Source organism: Eptatretus burgeri, chromosome 11 (genome assembly GCF_056783735.1).
Source record: "Eptatretus burgeri isolate ZD-2024b chromosome 11, Ebu_testis_v1, whole genome shotgun sequence".
Lineage (NCBI taxonomy): Eukaryota > Metazoa > Chordata > Myxini > Myxiniformes > Myxinidae > Eptatretus > Eptatretus burgeri.
The window spans coordinates 24,389,496-24,409,089 of NC_140971.1; the positions used below are offsets into that span (position 1 = coordinate 24,389,496).

General features: G+C 42.6%; 1 protein-coding gene across 6 annotated transcripts in view; it reads right to left on the reverse strand.

Annotated features, from left to right (window-relative positions):
* LOC147016671 (uncharacterized) overlaps nucleotides 1–19,594 on the reverse strand; it is a 151,142-nt gene that overhangs the window by 93,104 nt on the left and 38,444 nt on the right. For 4 of the 6 annotated variants that reach the window (XM_085845569.1, XM_085845568.1, XM_085845563.1 and 1 more), the window contains exons 2-4: nucleotides 13,931–14,639; nucleotides 6,498–6,635; nucleotides 6,227–6,367 (exon numbers count right to left, since the gene is read on the reverse strand). In XM_085845569.1, the coding sequence (XP_085701695.1) occupies nucleotides 6,227–6,367; nucleotides 6,498–6,635; nucleotides 13,931–14,618 (967 nt within the window). In that variant the 5' untranslated portion in view covers nucleotides 14,619–14,639. Of the gene's footprint in view, nucleotides 1–6,226; nucleotides 6,368–6,497; nucleotides 6,636–13,930; nucleotides 14,640–15,608; nucleotides 15,692–19,594 lie in introns of all 6 variants that reach the window. The other 2 variants (XM_085845564.1, XM_085845566.1) reach the window with 2 other exon arrangements.

A 19,594-nucleotide genomic window follows, 5' to 3' on the forward strand; every position in this document is an offset into this window, starting at 1 on the left:
CATCCGATACAAGTCTGACCAAGGATCAACTACAATTCTTCCACTCCTGGACTTCAATAGCTGCTTTTGACACCGTTGACCATAATATTGTTACGGATTTCAGAATCCGGTCTGATGAATGCATCTACACATCCAGGTCCTCAGACAGTTATTTCCTTAAATGCATGTTCAGATTAGCCCCAACCCTGTGTCTAATGGGATTTTAAATGTGATGCTTTGGGAAGGGTAAAGAATCGATCCCCTCTCTTCTGGGAATTTTTTTTCTTTACGACAGACACGTTTACACACATTTATTTCGCGAGCTCTGACGCCCGCCCTTATTTTTCCTCAGAAACGTTTATGCACACATTTCTTTCGCGAGCTCTGACGAGCACCCTTATTTTTCCTCAGCAACGTTCTTTCGCAAGCACTGACGCCCGCCTTTTTGAGAGCGTACGGGTCGTCATGGTAAGCGTGCGCGAATGGGGCGGGGTGAGCTTTGGGGGCACTCTGCGCCCGCAGAGACGGGCCGCAGATATAAAACGAATTGGAGGTCCGTTCTGAGGAGGGAGAAGTAAGAGGAGGGAGAAGAGAACGAGAAAGAAAGCCAGAGGAAAAGGAGGAGAGAAGCGAGCAAGAAGCGGGCAAGCGAGCCGAGAAAGAAGTGAGAGTTGAAGCACGCGAGGGAAGAAGCGAGCCAGAGAGGTAGCATGCAAGTGAGCAAGCGAGCGTGTGGTGCGCGTGAGGGTGTCTGACCAGCGCTAACAACGAGACAATTCGTCCTTCCCAGTGCTTGAGCAAGCGAGCGTGTGGGGCGTGTGTGGGTGTGAGCAGCGCCGACAACGAGTGAGGCACGGGTCGGTCACCAACGTGTGAGGCGCGGTTCAGTCACCGACAGACCGTGTGGGTCACTGGATGTCACCAGTTTTGTGAAGTGTGAGGAGCTGCCCGTGTCGTAGCACCAGGGTCTAAACCCACGACAGACGATCTCGGTGCCCTCCCAGACGTTGACTGGGATTCAAGGCTGTTCGCGAGAGGGTGCACGGGAAGACTGGGTGCTGGCGACGGACGTGACACATTTCAGGACGTTTTCACTTCACGCACAACTACTCTCTGGTGAGCGAGACGACTCTTCTCCCCCCCCCCCCCGAATGATCTGCTGGGTACCCTTGTCTGTGTTTTGCTGAAAGTAAGTCAACACCCGATAAGCATCTGCTCTTTGTCTCTTTCCTGGCATTTTGATTGATTTTGCCTGAGTAATTATTCATTTCAGTTGCTTTGAAATTTATTCTTTTATTTACCTCAGAAAATAAAACGTTCTTTTCATTTATTTATTTTATTATTAGGAAATTATTTATTGACTTCCAACCTGTCCATGTTTGTCCTTTCCTTCCATTTGTCAAGCATTGTCCAAACCTCGATAGACTGGGAGGTAATTACCACAGATTTGACCAAAAAAAATCGTCGGCACGCACCAGCGGTTAAAATGCTCAGCCGCCCTAATTAAAATCTAATCAGATAACATTGGTGCTTTGCCGAGGGCGCGCTCCCCGCTCAGGTAACCACGTGACCTCTGGTTAAACGGCAAAATTAGACGGTGGACAATGGAACTCGTGGTTAACTGGGTGACATTCGTGGTTTTTAAACAACCCACCATACCACAACGTTAATTGTGAGAGGTAGCCCCAGGTCTTCCGAGGACAACTGGGGATTAATCCCGCTGAGTGACAACCTGGTGTTTCGGTCACCGTAGCTGCAACAATATATTAATTGCCCGTCTTCAATCTTGCTTTGGTAAATTCGTAACTGCTCTGTAATGGTTCAAATCTTCTTACAGAATGCACATTTAGTGTAAAAATTGCTGGCAACTTATCAGACTGTGTTCACCCATCAGTCGGTGTTCATCAGGGATCCGTTTTTGGTCCACGACAATTTTCTGTCTTCTTATATCAACTGGGTATTTCACACAATTTAAATATCGGCTCTCATTGCAATGCTGATGATCCTCAAATCACCTTGCTGCTGAGAATAAATTTTAAGAAAATGGAAAACAAAAAAACACCTGTCTCTTGCATATGATGATTTGCTCTTTTACACAACTATAATCTCTTGGCCTGCTTGAACTTAAAACATGGATGATCGTAAATTTTCTCAAACTTAATGCCAGTAAGGATAGGTTGATCTTTGGGCCCCTTTCTTGGATGATCGTAAATTTTCTCAAACTTAATGCCGGTAAGGATATGCTGATCTTTGGGCCCCTTTCACACTCAAGATGCTGAAACATGGTGAATACCACCAGATTGTTGGTGTCACCATGGACTTGTATCCCTATCTTGTATCCCTCAGATTGCAAAAATCTGCACATCAATTTCCTTTAATCTGTAGAATCGCTCAAATCCACTCACATTTAAATCAAAGGATAACCGAATCCCCATCAGTGCTCTCATTACTTTGCGCTCGGACAACTGCAAGTCACTGTTGCTGAGTTTTCTTGCCTCTTCTCTAAAACTCCAAGAGCCATCGCAGAACATGACAACCAAGCTTGTAGTTCAAGCTCGTAAATGGATCACATCACTCCGATCCTTTAGACTCTTCACCGAGTTCCAATGCATAAATGCAATGATTTCAAATATTGTTGATAACTTTCAAAGAGAAAAAAAAATTGTTCCTGCTTACTTACGTTTCCTATTTATTTACACTCCAGACTAACCCCAATCAACTTCCAGTCCCTCCATCACTCAGTGTGGTTCAGACCTAAAGCTGCTCAGAATGACTGGAAGCAGACAGTTGAGGAAGAGTTGACAAACTGCTTGAGAGTTTATCAAGAGTTTAGAGATAAAGAGAGACCATGATAGTCTGGAGAAATCCCAGAAACACACGTCACAACCAAGAAGGCAAAACCTTGATGGCTTCTACATCACCAGCGCTTTCACAAGCCACCCCCCTCCCCTCCATGTTTTGGCTGTGTAGACGTGACTTAAAACCTATTCATCAATGTAATTGTAACGTAGTGCATGAACCATTTTATAAATTCTAAAAATACTGACATCAAAGAAGCTTCCAATTGTTACAAAATTGCTGACCATGTATACCAAATTCTATAAACCCCTATAAGTATCTACATTCAAATGAAACCTGTTGGTGTCCAGATACTGCCTCTAACGATCCCCAAATATCATCTTGAATGCCTTCCCAATTATTTTAACAAAAATATTGAAACATCATTCCAAAAGTTGAAATATATGCTCCCAGCCTCCACCATACATGTTTGCTCACCTTACAATGTAATATTTGCTTTGTAATGGTGCATTTTGGAAATTTTTGGAAAAGTCTTACTAGGGCATTTTGGAAAATGCTACAGTACTGGATTGAGAGCACAACTCGAGTGAGGACCCTGACATCCACCATCATGAAGATGCAAGATGTCATAATGCTATATCTGCTTTGAAGTGCTTCACAGACAAATGCATTGAAAATTTGCAGCTACCAGTCCAGAGCCACAACTTAAACACAGTTAAACCACCATAAGATGTCGAAGAATGCCACCTGAAGGCCAGAGTCGAGAGACCAATCTACCACTGGCTTTGCACTTACTTTGAAGGTGGTTCTAAGGTGCAATGTTGCACTGATAGCCACGATCATTTGGTCCAGCGTTAGCAGCAGGAAATGAGCTAATCTTTTGGTACGCGACTGTGCCGCTGATGCAGTGCCCTCTGTAGGTTAGGGCTCAAATTTGAAATTTGTTCAGGGTGCTGGCGATAGCTCACCTACTCTTCGCAAAGGACACCGTGGGATCGTTAACGTCTATCAACTAATGCTGGCAGACAGGACAACCAGTTTAACATCCGTCCGAGGGACGGTACACACATTGATGAATCACCGTGCCTGAGAAACACCGGGATGACAGTTTAAAAGTGAGTGTGCGAACCTCTAATCTAGGCTATCCTGCCAGTGCTAAGACACCATGTGTTTCGGCATCATCACAGGAGGTTCCAATAATTTTGAGAACTTTAGATTCCACAGACTCCAGAAAAAAGTATGATGCTGGGGTGCCATTCCTTAGCAAAGAGCAGTATTCCATTGAGATACAGCCAGTCATTGCAGACTGTGAGTAGCTCTGATTTTCCAAGGAGACTTGGATCAACAGAAGATGGACAGTCTGTGGGTGGGTTTGAAGGACAGCTTTGCTCTGTGGTTAGCCCAGGAAACGATCATAGTCAATGCTACGTAGTCGGCCCATGAAAGGTTATGGATTACAAACTGCCTCACATCCACCCAAATTTAAATCTCACTGGAATGAATGGGCACTAAAATATAATCAGCTTGTTTTCGTCACCTAAACAACTCAACCACCTAGTTTTGTCACAACTAGTCCAAAACATTTTGAAATATCATGCAATATATCATTTTTGGTCTGATCTCTTAATAGTAAAGAATCACTTAAAAAAAACAAACTCATATCTGGATTTGGATCCTGACCAAAACCAAAGCGATTTGACCTTGTCAAACACCCAACCTATCCACCAAGGTTCGTCCAAATCAGTCCATAACTTTTTGAGTTATCATTTTTAGCCCTTTCACATAATGGAGAAGAATCACTAAAAATTCTCCAATCTGGATCCAGATCTTCACCAAAATCGAATCAATTCTTCCTTGTCACATCGCCAACCTATCCACCAAATTTTGTCCTAATCCATACACTTTTTGAGATATCCTGCTCACAGACAGGCAGACAGACAGGGGTGAAAACATAACCTCCATATAATTTTCAGACAGCTCTACCTCTAGTCTATCAAATAAATGTCAGTGTGTGTGTGTGTGTGTGTGTGTGTGTGTGTGTGTGTGTGTGTGTGTGTGTGTGTGTGTGTGTGTGTGTGTGTGTGTGTGTGTGTGTGTGTGTGTGTGTGTGTGTGTGTGCGCGCGCGCGCGCGCGCGCGACCACCAACCAGGTGGGGACGCAAATTTTGTGTTGATGTGTATCGTGTAGCGCCTCCTCCAGGTGGGGGAGGGTATTACAAGTCTTCACCATTTACAGTGCAGAATTCCTGTCCCGACATTTTCCAGTGCAGTGAGGTGTTTTGAATTATAAGCAGTAGGTATGTTTTTGTGTCATGCTCATAACTTAATGGGTTATATTTGTTTTTTTGCTGACACAGAACTGTCAGTTGCCTTTACACTGCCCAAATAAAGGCAAGCGTCAGAAGAACACGTTACATGCTTGGAACAAGATCGCCCATAAGGCGAGTACTACACTCGTTCCCCAAATATAATTTATGCATAATGATTCACTATTTTGATACATAACTACCCCAAACTTAACTCACTGATAGTAAATATGAGGGTACGTTTTAATGAGTGGGTAGAGTGAATACGAGTACAGTACCGTACTGTACAGCAAGTGAAACTGTACAACACGGTTATTAACATGCGTTCATAGCGAAACGGCTCAAAGTTATGATGCATACATTAAATGAAGGGAATTATAGTAAGAATGGCTGGACTTACCCAAAGTTCAAGTGAGTTACATTAATTTGTAGTTATGATCTTTTCAGGAGTTTCCTTTATGTATTGAGCAACAATATCAGCAATTAGTTTTGACTGCAAACTGCCGGGGTGTTTGTGTTTCAGTGGAAGTACCACCCCCATTTACCACCCCCTCGGGATTGTGGAGTTTGGGGTTCAATGGTTGTTGATCTGGTTCAACTGCACCACCCTCCCTGCCTTCCCGGGTCAGCCACTGCCCCCACCTCCACACTGGTGCTTCTCCTGCTCCCCTTAGCCCTGGACCCACAGGCTCTCATGCCTACCCCCCCCGTCCCTCCAATTCTCCTACCCCTCACCCTTCAACTCTCCAAAACCATCCCCCCCTCCCCTGGGCCAACCCTCCAACTCTCCTACTCCCCCTTTTCTCCAAAACAACACCAGGTACCCCTGCATGTTCTTCATAAATATTGATAACTGGTCCCTTCCAAGATATCAGTCCTCATCTTGATTTTGGGCTAAAAAATATTCATAAAAATTTCCTTTGCTGCCTTGAGACTCCCAGGTATTTAACTTTCTCCAAAGGATACCCTCAACTTAAAGGACTAGTTCAGCAACCTATTTATAAAATACTGCCGACAAGATTCTCTCGTACAAAAAAAGGAATCAAACAAACAAGTATTATTGCATTTGAATTAAGCAAAAACTGTTTCAGACTATTCCACAGTCATGCAATTGAAAAACAAAGTCAAATGGCAGAATTTACCAAAGTTGGGTCGAGACTGGAGATTGGAAGGGGATTTGCAACTCCATAACATCGAGCTTGAATCAACTTCATGCCCATCATGTTCATGACATTCACTCCCTGCAGTGGGGTAAGGCATCGGAATTTCACATTCTCCTTCCTCTATAGGTGGGAATATGTTAAGAAACGATAGAAATTTGTGCTATATTTTAAACAAGGTTGTTCAATCTATTTACAAAAGCACCAAGCATAAAGAAGAAAGAAAAAAAATGCAGAAAAGGCACACACTGACCTTCACACGGTTCTTTCTTGACTTGCATGCCGACCCAGTTATCATCTGGGCATGGAGAATGTAGAGCTACCGTTTGGCTTGGTGATGGAGGCCCAGGCTCATTGAATCCAACTTCATTGAACCCCTCAGCTATATTTTCTACAGGAAAGGAAGGTACAACAAGAAGCATTGTTAAGTGAAGATCCTTTACTCCCTGCAAGAGTCGATTCCTATCAGAAAAGGGTCTGCTATGATCCTTGATCTCCAATGGAAACTAGAACGGCACTCGGTAGAGTGCATACCTCTGCCAGGCTGATTAGTTTACATATTGTATCCCACTGATAGGCCGGATCTGGATTCCGACCTGAACTAAAATTGAATCGGCTTGTTCTCATCACATACCCAAACTCTCCACCAAATTTCGTCTGAATCCGACCATAACTTTTTGAGAAATTTTGTTCACAAACAAACAGACAGACAGACAGACAGACAGACACACAGACAGGGGTGAAAACATAACTTCCATCCACCTTCGGTGATGGAGGTAATAAAAAAGGTAAAAAGATAAAATTTGAGAGAATTAAATTTATGAGCAAATTGTACAATAGCACATTTTATCAGAATGAAAAATGGTTTCAATGCTTGGTGGATAGATGAAACCAGAGTCAAGGGTGAACGGAAATTATCAGTTGCATGTGGAACGATGGCAGTCTGAGTCTACGGTGCACATTTGAAAGAGATAATAGCTAATTTTGAATCAGGAACAAACTGTATGTAACTTAATCAACCAATAATGTCTGTCATTTATATGTATTGAGCAAGTCATCAGCTGTAATGAAAATTAAAAATAGGTAAAATTACAAAACTTTCAACAAATGCAAAATAATAATTAGTCACAGAAGTCTCAAGATTATGAAGGGCGTTCACAATGTTTCTACCCTGGCAGAAAACAACATCGGTTGCTTTCAATTGTTATCTAAGCCACCGAAGGTTGACGGAGGTTAGGTTTTCACCCCTGCTTGTCTAGTCTGTCTGTGAGGAGAATATCTCAAAAGTGGATTCATTCGGACTCAACTTTGTGGACAGGTTGAGTGTGACAAGGACAAGTGGATTGAATTTTGTTGAAGATCTGGATCCAGATCCAATAATTATTTAATTTTTCAAGTGCCAATTACATTTTATGCCGAGCTGTTAGTGCCGTTCCAAGTCAGTGTTTTTTGGGGGTTTTTTCAAGTGCCAATTAGACAAGCTGATTAGATTTTGGTCAAGTTCTGGATGCAGATCTGGCTTTTCAGTGGGATACAAAACGTAAATTGTTCAGCCTGGCAGAGCAAGTGCTCTTCCGAGTGCCATTCTAGTTTCTTTATTTTTCAACATAGTTCCACTCAGTTTGATGGAGTTGTTTCAGTGCTGCTGTAGCTTGGTTAAACCAATATTGTCTGAAGTCATTTCTCTGTTTGTTCAGAAATTCCATAAATGCTGCAACCGCCTCAACATAATCATCAAAACTCTTCCCACAAAGCTCTTCCTTCAACTTGAGGAAGTCCGAAGGAGCTAAATCCTCCAGGTCTTCAAGACAGCTGTTCACGACCCCCAAACCACACCCCAATCCCTTCTCCTTCCAAATTTCCAGTTTTCCCGACTGAGAGTTTCCTTCTCTATCTGTATCCATCTTGACCACCACATGCATCCTTTCCTGCTCCCCATTCCTCCCCAAACACATTGTTTGTCCACCTCCCTCTGTCTTGGCCTTCAGCTCTGCTGTTGGTGTTTCCACCCTCTCTGCTATTTCTTTTGTCCTAATCCGTTCAGTGTAAAGTACTAACTCTTTCACGAGCTTCAACTATGTGTACAAAAACAAACAAACAGCAAGTAGAGATACATTCAAAGTACACCGCCCCATGCCAAATAAATAAATAACAAATCCTCCAGCGCACGACATCACTGGGGTGCCTTTGGCGTCCGGCGATGCCGTCTTGCAGCACATGGAGAAGGAATTCGGAGGGAGAGGTGCACAATAATTAATTGATTGCATAATTAAAATCAATAAATGATCATAAAATAATTGATTTCTTAATCAATTGGCTAATAGCATACCTTAACCACCACTGCTTCATCCGAATCTGTAACTTTTTGAAAATTAATAAATCGAAAAAATTAATAAAATAATTAATTGATTAATCAATAAATCAAAAATATCCTTTCTAGCCAAATCACTTGTTTACTGCCATGTTCAAATATCAGCTTCCTCGCTCAAAAAGTGCCTCATATATTGCCAGGTTGAGAAATAAAATAAATTGCTAATTTAAGTAATCAATCAATCAAAATTAAAAAAAAATTAAAAATAATGTATTTGCCAAAGAACATCTTCACTTTTGTCCCCAAATTTCAGCTTCCTCGCTCAAAGGATGGGTGAGATCACCCAGACAAACAAACAAGAAAACAAGAAAGAAAAGAGGAAAACAAACAAACGGAGTAAAAACTGAATACTCGCTTCCTTTAGCACCTGGCGATGATATCATGCAACACCTGGATATGGAATTAGGAAGGAGCGGTGTACAAAAAAAACAAACAAAAAAAACCTGGCGATTAAGCTGGATAAGAAGCAGTTCAAAGCCACAGTTGGTTGCTCTTGTCACAGCGATCTGGAGTATTTCAGGCAACTCAGTGTCCTGGAAAAGCAGCACTCAGCCAACTTCCATGGTGTTTGTTTTTTGAATGATTCTCACAACTACCACAGTTCATGAAGATGGTCCTCCCCAATGATGGTCTCATTTTTTGTGAGGAAATCGATGATGATGACCCCCTTCACTGTCCTAGAAAACAATGGCATAGCCTTTCCAACTGCTTTGTTCTTGAAGTTCCGTTGATATTGAGAATGTGTAGGCTTCCATTGCATGCTCCGACGTTTGGTCTGGGATCAGTGGTGAACCCATGATTCATCCAAAATCACAATCATGCTCATGCAGTTGTTGGTATTCACTTGAAACTGCTCAATAAACCCCAGTAAATGTCCAGTTGAACTCTCTTCAGATCAGCAGTCAACATTCTGACCACAATCTTGCGAAACCATTTTCAAGTCAATGTTTCAGTAATTAGGATGTAATGCTGATGTGCTAATGTCTAATGAGATTCAGTGAGGATGGACTGCTGATGTGCTGATGCACCTATCCAATTCTGACGACCACCGACTCGGGTTTGTGCCTGACCTATTGATCTTGTCATTTCATCAAAATCTTGTGGAATGCATCAACCATTTCTCCTTAGGGAGTTCTGACCTTCACTCATCCTGATTACTGTTTTTTTCCCCCCTTTTTATGCCTGGTTAAAAAAACAAAAAACTTATTAGAGTGACATATGAAGGGGCATTATCCCCCAGCGTTACAATCATGCTCTCGTGGATTTCCTTTTGGGTCAACCCTTTGTTATGGATTACTTGACCACTGCTCCGATTTCAGTATTTTTAAAACTTCGTCGACTGACTCACATTGGCACTTTTGTATGAAAGTCCTGCAAACATAAAATGCTGTTTCCAAATATGCATCAGATCATGAGTACTTTAATCTTTGAAATTGGTTAGATCCGTGCATATCATTAAATAGATCTCGCGAGAAACTTTCTGAATTTCCCTTGGAGCATGCAATAGGTAAGGTTTTATAATCTTCTCCCAGTGAAGTAGAGGGGTGAGATGAGACATCCTTCCCATGATCCACCCTATTATTAACTAATGTCATCAAATCGACAAATGCAGCAAAACAATTTCCTACAATGGACTAAAACAACAACTTCCAACATACTGTATTTAAGATGGTTCTTCATGATCAACCTACATGTATAAATGACCCTTTTCAGGGCCAATCATTTCGCAACATAGGGAGAACTCTCTGCATCTACCAATTAAATGTGGAAGGTATGTCACGAGCAAAGTGTGACTACATATCAAGAACTGCTAAAGAACTTGATGATGAGGTTCTTGTTCTTCGAGAGACACACTCTGAGGATTACTCCAATACCTCCAAGCTCCACATATATGGTTTCAAATTGATTGCAGCAGTGCACCATGTGAAGTATGGCATTGCAACCTACTTATGACATAACCTGACTGACTTTTATATTCTTAAATATCCTCTAGCCAATAATGTCTTCGTAGCCACGGTGAAAGTTGGAGGGCAAAGCAATCACAAACGTGTACAAATCACTTCAGGTAGAGTGACCCTTCCACCACTACCCTTTACTGCTTGCTCATCCTGAAGTTCATGCTGGTGACTTCAACAGCCATCACACCTCATGGGGATATACTTCAGATGACGAGGCAGGTGAACAACTGGTGGCTTGGGCTTCCGCTGGTGATCGCTATCTCCTGCACGATGCTAAGCAACCAGGCATTTTCCATTCCTGTATATGGAGGAGGGCTACTGTACAATCCAGACCTCTGTTTGGTTTCCAAGGATGGTAATGGACACCCTCCTCACACATCTCAGAAGATCCTTCCACACTTTCTAAACGGCCAACATTGACCAGCATTAACCCACATTGGAATAGAGGCTCCCTTGATTACTTCCAAACCTAAGGCCAGCTAGAATCTTCGGAAAGCCAACTGGGAGGCTTTCACAACAGAAGTTGAGGAGATGAGCCTTGACTTTTAGCTTTTACATGAGCCTTGATTTGGCATACCAAAAAAAAAAAAGATTATCATCAGCCTCAACCCTATCCCAAAGAGCAATAGCAACTTCTGCAAGATCCTGAAATATTCAGCCTAAAACATCCCATGTGGTTTTTCACAAATGTTACACACCTTGTTGGTTGCCAGAAACTGACCAACTCCAACAGTATGAAGTTTCTGGGGATCCAGATATTGCATCTGAGCTCTTGGAATCTCTGAATATGGCCAGACGGCAAAGATGGCAGGAGACTGTTGAGGAGGTCGATTTCACTCATTCAAGAAGAAAGACATGGAACCTACTAAGACATTTGGAGTTACCTCACCTGTTCAACATCAACCTCCCAAAGTATCAGCTAATGCTGTTGCTTCTAGGCTGCTTCTCAACTCTAAATTTGCCTCAACTCAGGAGGCTCATCATGAAGTCTGTAAGGACTTCTCCAAAACAATTCACATCTCCTCCTCCATCCCTGCTTTCTCCGCCCCCTCCCCACACCAGGGCTGATGTTGACACTGGACTTTCCTCCACCAGAGCAAGGAAAGCAGCAGGAATTTATGGCATCTATCCTTAATTAATGACGAACTTGGGACCTCACCGACATGATTGGTTGGCTTCTCTTTTCACTCGCATCCACACAACTGGAATCATACCATCAACCTGGCAAGAGGCAAAAGTCATTGCCATTCTTAAGCCAGGGAAACCTGCTGCCAAGCCTTCCAGCTATTGGCCCATACCTCTGCTATGTACTATATACAAGTGGTATGAGCATTTCTTTCTGGCCAAGCTCGCTCCACTGGTTGAGCCTAACCTTCCCAAGGGACATGCTGGCTTTCGACCTGGTCGGAGCTGTGTTGATCAAGTACTTGCACTTACCACCCACATTGAAAATGCCTACTAACGCACGCTCAAGACATGTGTTGCAATAATTGACTTTTCATCAGCATATGATACGGTATGGCAACATGGTCTTCTGCTGAAAGCTGCCAGACTTTTCCATTGTCAAGCCACAATGCATGTCCTTTCTTCCATGATTAGCAATTGAAGATATAGGGTTTCACTTGGAGAGCAAACAAGCTCCATAAGTACTCTGAATGATGGTCTTCCCCAATGGTCTGTTTTTGCTAAAATCCTCTTCAACATATGTGAGCAACATGCCTTGTACCACCTCCAGAAAGCTTGCCCACACAGATGATCTTGCCCTTGCCACCTAAGCAATCAACCTTGAAGATCCCAACAGTACCCTGCCCCAGGAGCTAAAGGTAATGGAGCAATACTTAATCTACTGGTACCACCACCCAAACCAAACAAAGACCACAATTACTGCTTGCCATCTCAGCAACTGTCTGGCTAACAGCAAACTACAAGTTTCCTTTTGTGGCAAACTAGTCAAGAATAAACCATTCCCAAAATACCTTGGAGTCACCCTTGATCGCAGCCTCACGTTCTGCGATCACCTAAAATTGGTTGCAGAAAAGATCAAGACCAGGGTAAACATTATCCATAAACTAGTGGGCACGAGCTGGGGAACAAGTGCGCACTATCTTCACACTGCTAGCCGTGCTCTTGTGTACTTTTCAGCGGAATACTGTTCTCCTGTTTGGGCAGAGAGCAGCCACACAAAACACTTGGACACTGTCCTGGAAATACTGATGCAGCTAATCAGCGGTACACTGAAATCAACACCCGTGCAGTGGCTCCCAGTCTTGTAACATCACACCGCCTGATGTGCACCAGATGGCAATAATGCTGAGAGAGTCTGATTGCATTCAAGCCAACCCAGAGTTTCCAAGTCATGAAGACATGCAGAATCTACCGAATTTGCGACTTAAGTCAAGCAAGCCTTTCTGGAGCTTTGTAAATGTTGTGAGTGATGCAGGGTTTCGTACAAAAGACAAGTGGCGCTATCTCTGGACAGACAACACTGCTAACAAAGACCAGGTGAATGATCTGACAGAAAAGCCTCCAGGTTTTGACTTCCCCTGGAAACAGTGGTCTGCGCTCAACCAGATCTGTACTCTCCATGCAAGGACATCACACCACCTCCACAAATGGAATTTTAAAGACAGCCCAGCATGTGGCTGTGGTCATTCAGATTAGACTATTCATCACATGAAGGTTTTAGAGCAATCGACCGAACAAAGGACAGTGCTATGACGTGGCTGTCCAACTTCGACGTAGACCTGTGAGCTGTAATTTCGTCATATACAAAAAGAAGTGAAATTGAGATGCATACATCCAGAAGAGGATAGGAGACAAAACAGTACCTCAAGTTTGTTGGGCATGTGATGGTTTGTGAACGTGCTCAGACTTGTACTCATCGGAGGAAATACGAAGACATAGTGCACAATTCTCGGATCACTCCAAAACAAAAAATGAAAAAAGGCAATCTGTAGCCAAAACATCACATTTGAGCTGGCCTTCACTTTTAAGCATATTTGAGGATTTTTTTTAATACATATATACCTCTTCAGTTTTTGCTTTTTGTATCGTCGCACAGCAACAACAACAAAAAATTGCACTGATAAACCGGGTTAATCCTAACCTGATTGCAAAAAACCACTTCAAAGTGTACAAGCAAAATAAACATCTCTCTTGCAGGAGTGTCAGCAGAAACAATGACAATTAGAGGAGATAAGCAGAAAGAACAAAGAAAAATTGTATAAAGGGGGGTAAGACAAGAGGAGATATTACCATGCCCTATAAACATCAGGTTATATCAAAATAAGCATGAAAAACACATCCGGAATAATAGGGCAAAGAGTTGCTTTATTAAATATTTGCTGGTTAAGGCACCTGGGTAGGCAGGAGAATCTTGTGAAGAACGGGGGTAGAAAGAAGGCTCAAGGGAACTGAAGCGCTGTGCCGAGAGAAGCAGTTCTTGACTCAAGCTGTTTAAGGTTGCAACGATGGCTTCCAGAAGGCCAGAAAAGGCTGGCTGGAAGGCAAAGCACTCAGACCCGCCTTCCACTTGGGGGACATCTGAGGGTCGTAGGATCGTCGCTTCAACAACACGCCGGAGAGCTGCATAGAAAGCAAAGGGAAGGCGCTCACGGGCAGCATCAAAGAGCTGCCCACGAACTTGTGGATTTTCAGCGCATGCAAGGAGGTCATCATAGTCACTGATGCCAAGCTCTTGAGACATAGCACGTGCAAACCGTGGCTTCATGCCTTGCTCTGATAACCATGCTGAAAAGTTGCGGACAGGGTCCACCACAGCTTTCGGCTCCACAGCAAGCATCGGCTCCACATCAGCCATCGGCTCCACATCAGCCATCGGCTCCACAGCAGCCATCGGTTCCACAGCAGCTATCGGCTCAACTGCAGCCTTCGGCTCCACTGCAGCCATCGGCTCCACTGCAGCCATCAGCTCCACAGCAGGACTCGGATCCACAGCAGACCTCGGATCCACAGCAGGCCTCGGATCCAACGCAGCCCATGGATCCAACACAGCCCTCGGATTCAACTCAGCCCTCGGCTCCATTACGCAGTTGGCAGTCCACCCCTGCGGGGAGAGATATAAATGACATTTGATTAAAGTGGAAGGTGGGTGAGATATAATAATACAAAGAGGTAATAAAAATTAAGGTAATAATTCATGGCCACATGTTAACTAGAAAGGGGGCAGTAAGGTTTGCAGTGGGAATTGAGGAAGTTCAGGCTTTTTTTAGGTCAGTGGAGGGTGGAAAAGGTGTTAAGGAAGGAATGGATGATGTAATTATGATGAGTAAGGCCAGACAAGAAAATAGAATTTCAGGAAGGGAAAAGTTAAACATATTCTCGACCAATGCCAGAAATTGAAATAATAAGATGGAAGAACTTGAAGCCAAAGTGGATAGCAAGGAGTACGATATAGTTGCAGTGAGTGAGACGTGGTTTAAGGAGGAGAGTAAATGGAGGACAGCGTTAGAAGGCTACAAGGTGTATCGGTGTAATAGGAAGGAGAGAATAGGAGGAGTAGCAGCAATCTGGGTAAAGGACAGCATTGCATCAAGAGAAAAGGGTGACATTAAGGAAGGAATAAATGTTGAGGATTCTGAATGGGTAGAGATTGGAGATTGTAAAAACAGTAAGATACTGGTAGGATGCTTTTATAAGGCTCCGGGTGTGAAGGAAGAGGAGGAAGGAGGAGTACAGGAAGAATTCAAAAGGACATGTGGTAAGGGAAGAGTATTGATTATGGGGGATTTTAACTTGCCAGGGAAAGATTGGGTCCAGGAACAAGGAAAGGGCAGAGCAGATGAGGATTTCCTCATTTTAGTCCAGGATTGCTTTTGAACCGTTTGTAGATAAGCCCAGGAGGGGGAGTGTAGTGTTAGACCTCCTTTTAAGTAACAATCCCAATATGGTGGAGGATGTGGAGGTCGGGGAGCATTTAGGAGCAAGTGACCATAACATTGTGTGTGCAAAGATTCTGTGAAGGGTTCGAGTTCAGGATAGTAGGGGACGGCTATTAGATTTCAGGAAGGCAAACCTTGAGGGTATGAGGAGAGAATTTGTTGATGTAGATTTGGAGATTCTAACAACAGGACAATCAGCATCAGAGAAATTGGAAACCTTCAAGGAGCAAATGAGTAGAGTGCAGAGTAAGTACATTCCAATGAGGTATAAAACTAGAAGTAATAGCAAGGCTTTCTTTAAGTATATCAGGAGGAAAGAACAGGTTCGGACCAATGTGGGCCCATTGAGGAATAGCACCAGGAGAGTGGTTTGTGATGAAAGTGAGATGGCAGGCTTATTTAACAGGTATTTTTCTTCAACTTTTTCACAAGAACAGTCAGGAGAATTGCCAAGAGCTGAGAGTATCTATCAAGGAGGTGAGGAAGGGCTTTTCCAGAATATCTAGATTGGAGTGGAGGAAGTAAAGGAACAGCTAGGTAATCTAAGAGGAGATAAGGCTCCAGGTCCAGATAATATGCAACTGAAAGTATTGATGGAGGTGGTTGAGAAGGTAAGTGAGATGTTAACGGATATTTTCAATAGCTCACTGGAGTCAGGACAGGTACAGGAGGATTGGAGAGTATCAAATGTAACACCATTATTTAAGAAAGGGTCCAAAGAAGAATTGGGAAACGATAAACCTGTTAGTTTGACTTCAGTTGTGGGGAAGGTGTTGGAGACATTAATTAAGGGCCAGATGAGGAACCATTTAAATAAATACAAACTAATTAAAGGTAGTCAGCATGGGTTTACCAAAGGAAGTTCCTGTTTAACAAATATTTTATAGTTCTATGAAGCAGTGTCTGATTAGATGGATGAGGGAAATGCAGTGGACATAGTATGTCTAGACCAGTGTTTCCCAAGGTGGGGCGCAGCAATATGTTGGTGGGGCATGAGGATTCAGAATTAATGAATCAATATATGATCGCTTTCAGAGCTTTGCACTTTCAAATTTTCAAAAGTTTGAAGCTGCGACTGATGCCTCAGTATTTTTTTTTTCCTCAGGGAAGTATTGAAGTATTGATAAATATTGATAAATTTTATTGATTGATAAAGTATTGATAGTATTGATTAAATTTTCCATCATCTTATTTAGTCGAATGTGGATTTAGTGTTGATAACGATTTGCTGCAAGCTAAGAGAAATCGACTGGAATTCACGAAACGTGGTGATTGAAGGCTGAAACTGACAAAATTGGTTCGTCGAATCAAACAAATCTGCAGCCAGCATCAAGGGCAGGGCTCCCATTGAAGTGAGTGGCAATTGAATAAAATTTGCAATAAAGTTTTAATAAAGCCTTTTGAATACATATGTAGTATATATTGTAGTGTCTCCAATAATGGTGGGGCATACGATTTTTTTGAAAATCAAAGTGGGTCATGGGACAAAAAAGGTTGAGAAACACCGATCTAGACTTTAAGAAGGTATATGATAAGGTACCACATCGGGGGTTGTTAGCCAAGGTGAGGCCTTGTGGAATGGCTGGTCAGGTAGCGAATTGGATTGCAAAATGGCTTAGTGATAGGAAGCAAAGAGTAGCTGTGAGTGGGAGGATGTCTTGCTGGTGGGACGTAAGTAGCGGGGTACCTCAGGGATCAGTACTCGGACCATTACTCTTCATTATTTACATCAACGATTTGGATAATGGGGTAAAGAGTAAGTTTTCCCAATTTGCAGATGACACAAAGCTTGGAGGTGAGGTGGATAGCAGAGGGTGTAGTGATCAGATTCAGGAAAGTGTTGATACCTGTATAGATTGGGCAAAAGATTGGCAGATGGAATTTAACCTGAGCAAGTATAAGGTGTTGGGGATGGGAACGAATAATGAAAATAGAGATTACAGGATGCAAGGGGTAATTTTGGAGCGTGTCACACAGGAGAAGGATCTGGGGGTGGTAATAGATACCGGAGGTAAGCAGGCAGCACAATGCCAGGCCGCTATAGATAAAGCAAATCGGGTTTTAGGATGTATTCAGAGGGGGATCATTGATAACTCAAAAGAGGTGGTGTTAACATTGTACAGACATTAAATGAGGGCCACATCCAGAATATTGTGTGCAGTTTTGGCCACCACAACTCAGGAAGGACATAGCTTGAGAGTAAAGAAGAGGAGAGTTAAGAAGATGAGAGACAGGTAAGGCAGGGGACTTTTACTCAGAGAGTAGTTAATGCATGGAATGGTCTCCCTGGAAAGGTAGTGGCAGCAGAAGCAGTAGATAACATTAAATTAGAACTAGAACTGCCACTTTATAACTGCTGGCAGTGATGACCGGGTACCCAAATGTGTCCGCCTTTGACACAACTGATACAACATGAGACTTAAATCATCGTCGCAAAGTTTCGCATTCATCGGAAAAGCGGTGCCAGAGAAAACATTATTTAATGGTGATACAAACACAGGCCTGCTTCGAGACGGCGCGGAACAGACGAGTTACGAACCGGGCAGCACAAAGCGTTCACTTTCCTTATTACTGGCGAACAGATTCAAATAATTAAATAATTCTGGCTGCCAAACCGTGTGACCGATCAGGTTGAAATTTTAAACTTTTGTTTCGCATGTTGGCTAAATTACAAATGTGAAGTTTCGTATATATAGAAGCAGCGGTTCCAGAGTAAACATTAATTAATATTTATCCTTCAATCCAAGATGGCGGCCAAACCATGTGACTTGTGATGGCATAATTTTCACCACTTGTGCAAACACGATCGTAGACGATAACTGCAAATTTTCGCTTCGCTAGGTTAAGCAGTTCCAGAGAAAACATTATTTAATATTTTTCTTAAAACCAACATGGCTGCCAAACCCTGGGCCCGATCCCGTTGAAATTTAAAACCCTCATTCCCTACTCTATGAGCGTTCCACCATAAACTTGATGTTTCACATTTATTGATGCAGTAGTTCCAGAGTAGAACATTAATTAATATTTTTCCTTCAATCCACGATGGCTGCCAAACGTTGCGTCGTACCAATCAAGAAGGGGTGACAACTTGAGAAAGGACCTCATGGAGAGGCGGTCATAGTGGTGGAGCTTCGCCTGGATCTGTTCAGTCCTTTCAGAGAAAAAGACGTTTAAAGATATTATTTTTAATCCAAGATGGCTGACGAACCATGTGACGTATGACATTACAAATTTAAATTCTGCTTCCAACTGGGTATTGGAACACGTTTGTGAAGTTTCGTGTTAATCGGTAAAGGTGCGTTTTTCTATCCAAGATGGCCGCCAAACCATGTGACGTGTGACATCATAATTTTTACCACGCATGCAGAGACAAAGGTAGATGATAATTACAAATTTTCGATTCGTTTGGTTAAGCGGTTCCAGAGAAAACATTATTTAATATTTTTCTTAAATCCAAGATGGCGGCCAAACCATGTGACTTATCAATTCGAAATTAACAAACTTATATCGCCTTCCTGTCCCGAATATAGTTCTGAAATCTCCCCTTCATTGGGCCAACGCTTCTGGAGAAGAAGATGTTTGAAGGTTTTCGGGTTTTTTCAAGATGGCCGCCAAACCATGTGACCGATCAAGAACAAATTAACAAACTTGAGAAAGGACCTCATGGGGAATATATGTGTGAAGTTTCGTCTTCATCTGTCTTGCCCTTCTGGAGAAGAAGATTTTTAAAATTTATTCATTTTCAATCCAAGATGGCTGCCGAACCTTGTGACCTATGATATCATAAATTTAAATTCTGCTTTCCATCGTCGACCCGAACAAGTGCGTGAAGTTTCGTGTAAATCGGATAAAGTCTATTTTTCTATCCAAGATGGCCGCCAAACCATGTGACTTCTGAGGTAAAAATTTTTTAACATGTATGCAGACTTGAGCGAGGAAGGCACTTGCAAATTTTCGCTTTGATGGCTTGTGAAATACCAGAGAAAACATTATTTAATATTTTTCTTAAATCCAACATGGCGGCCAAACCATGTGACCTATCACTTTGAAATTAACAAACTTGTATCGCATACATGTCACGAATATAGTTCTGAAATCTCGCCTTCATTGGACCAGCGCT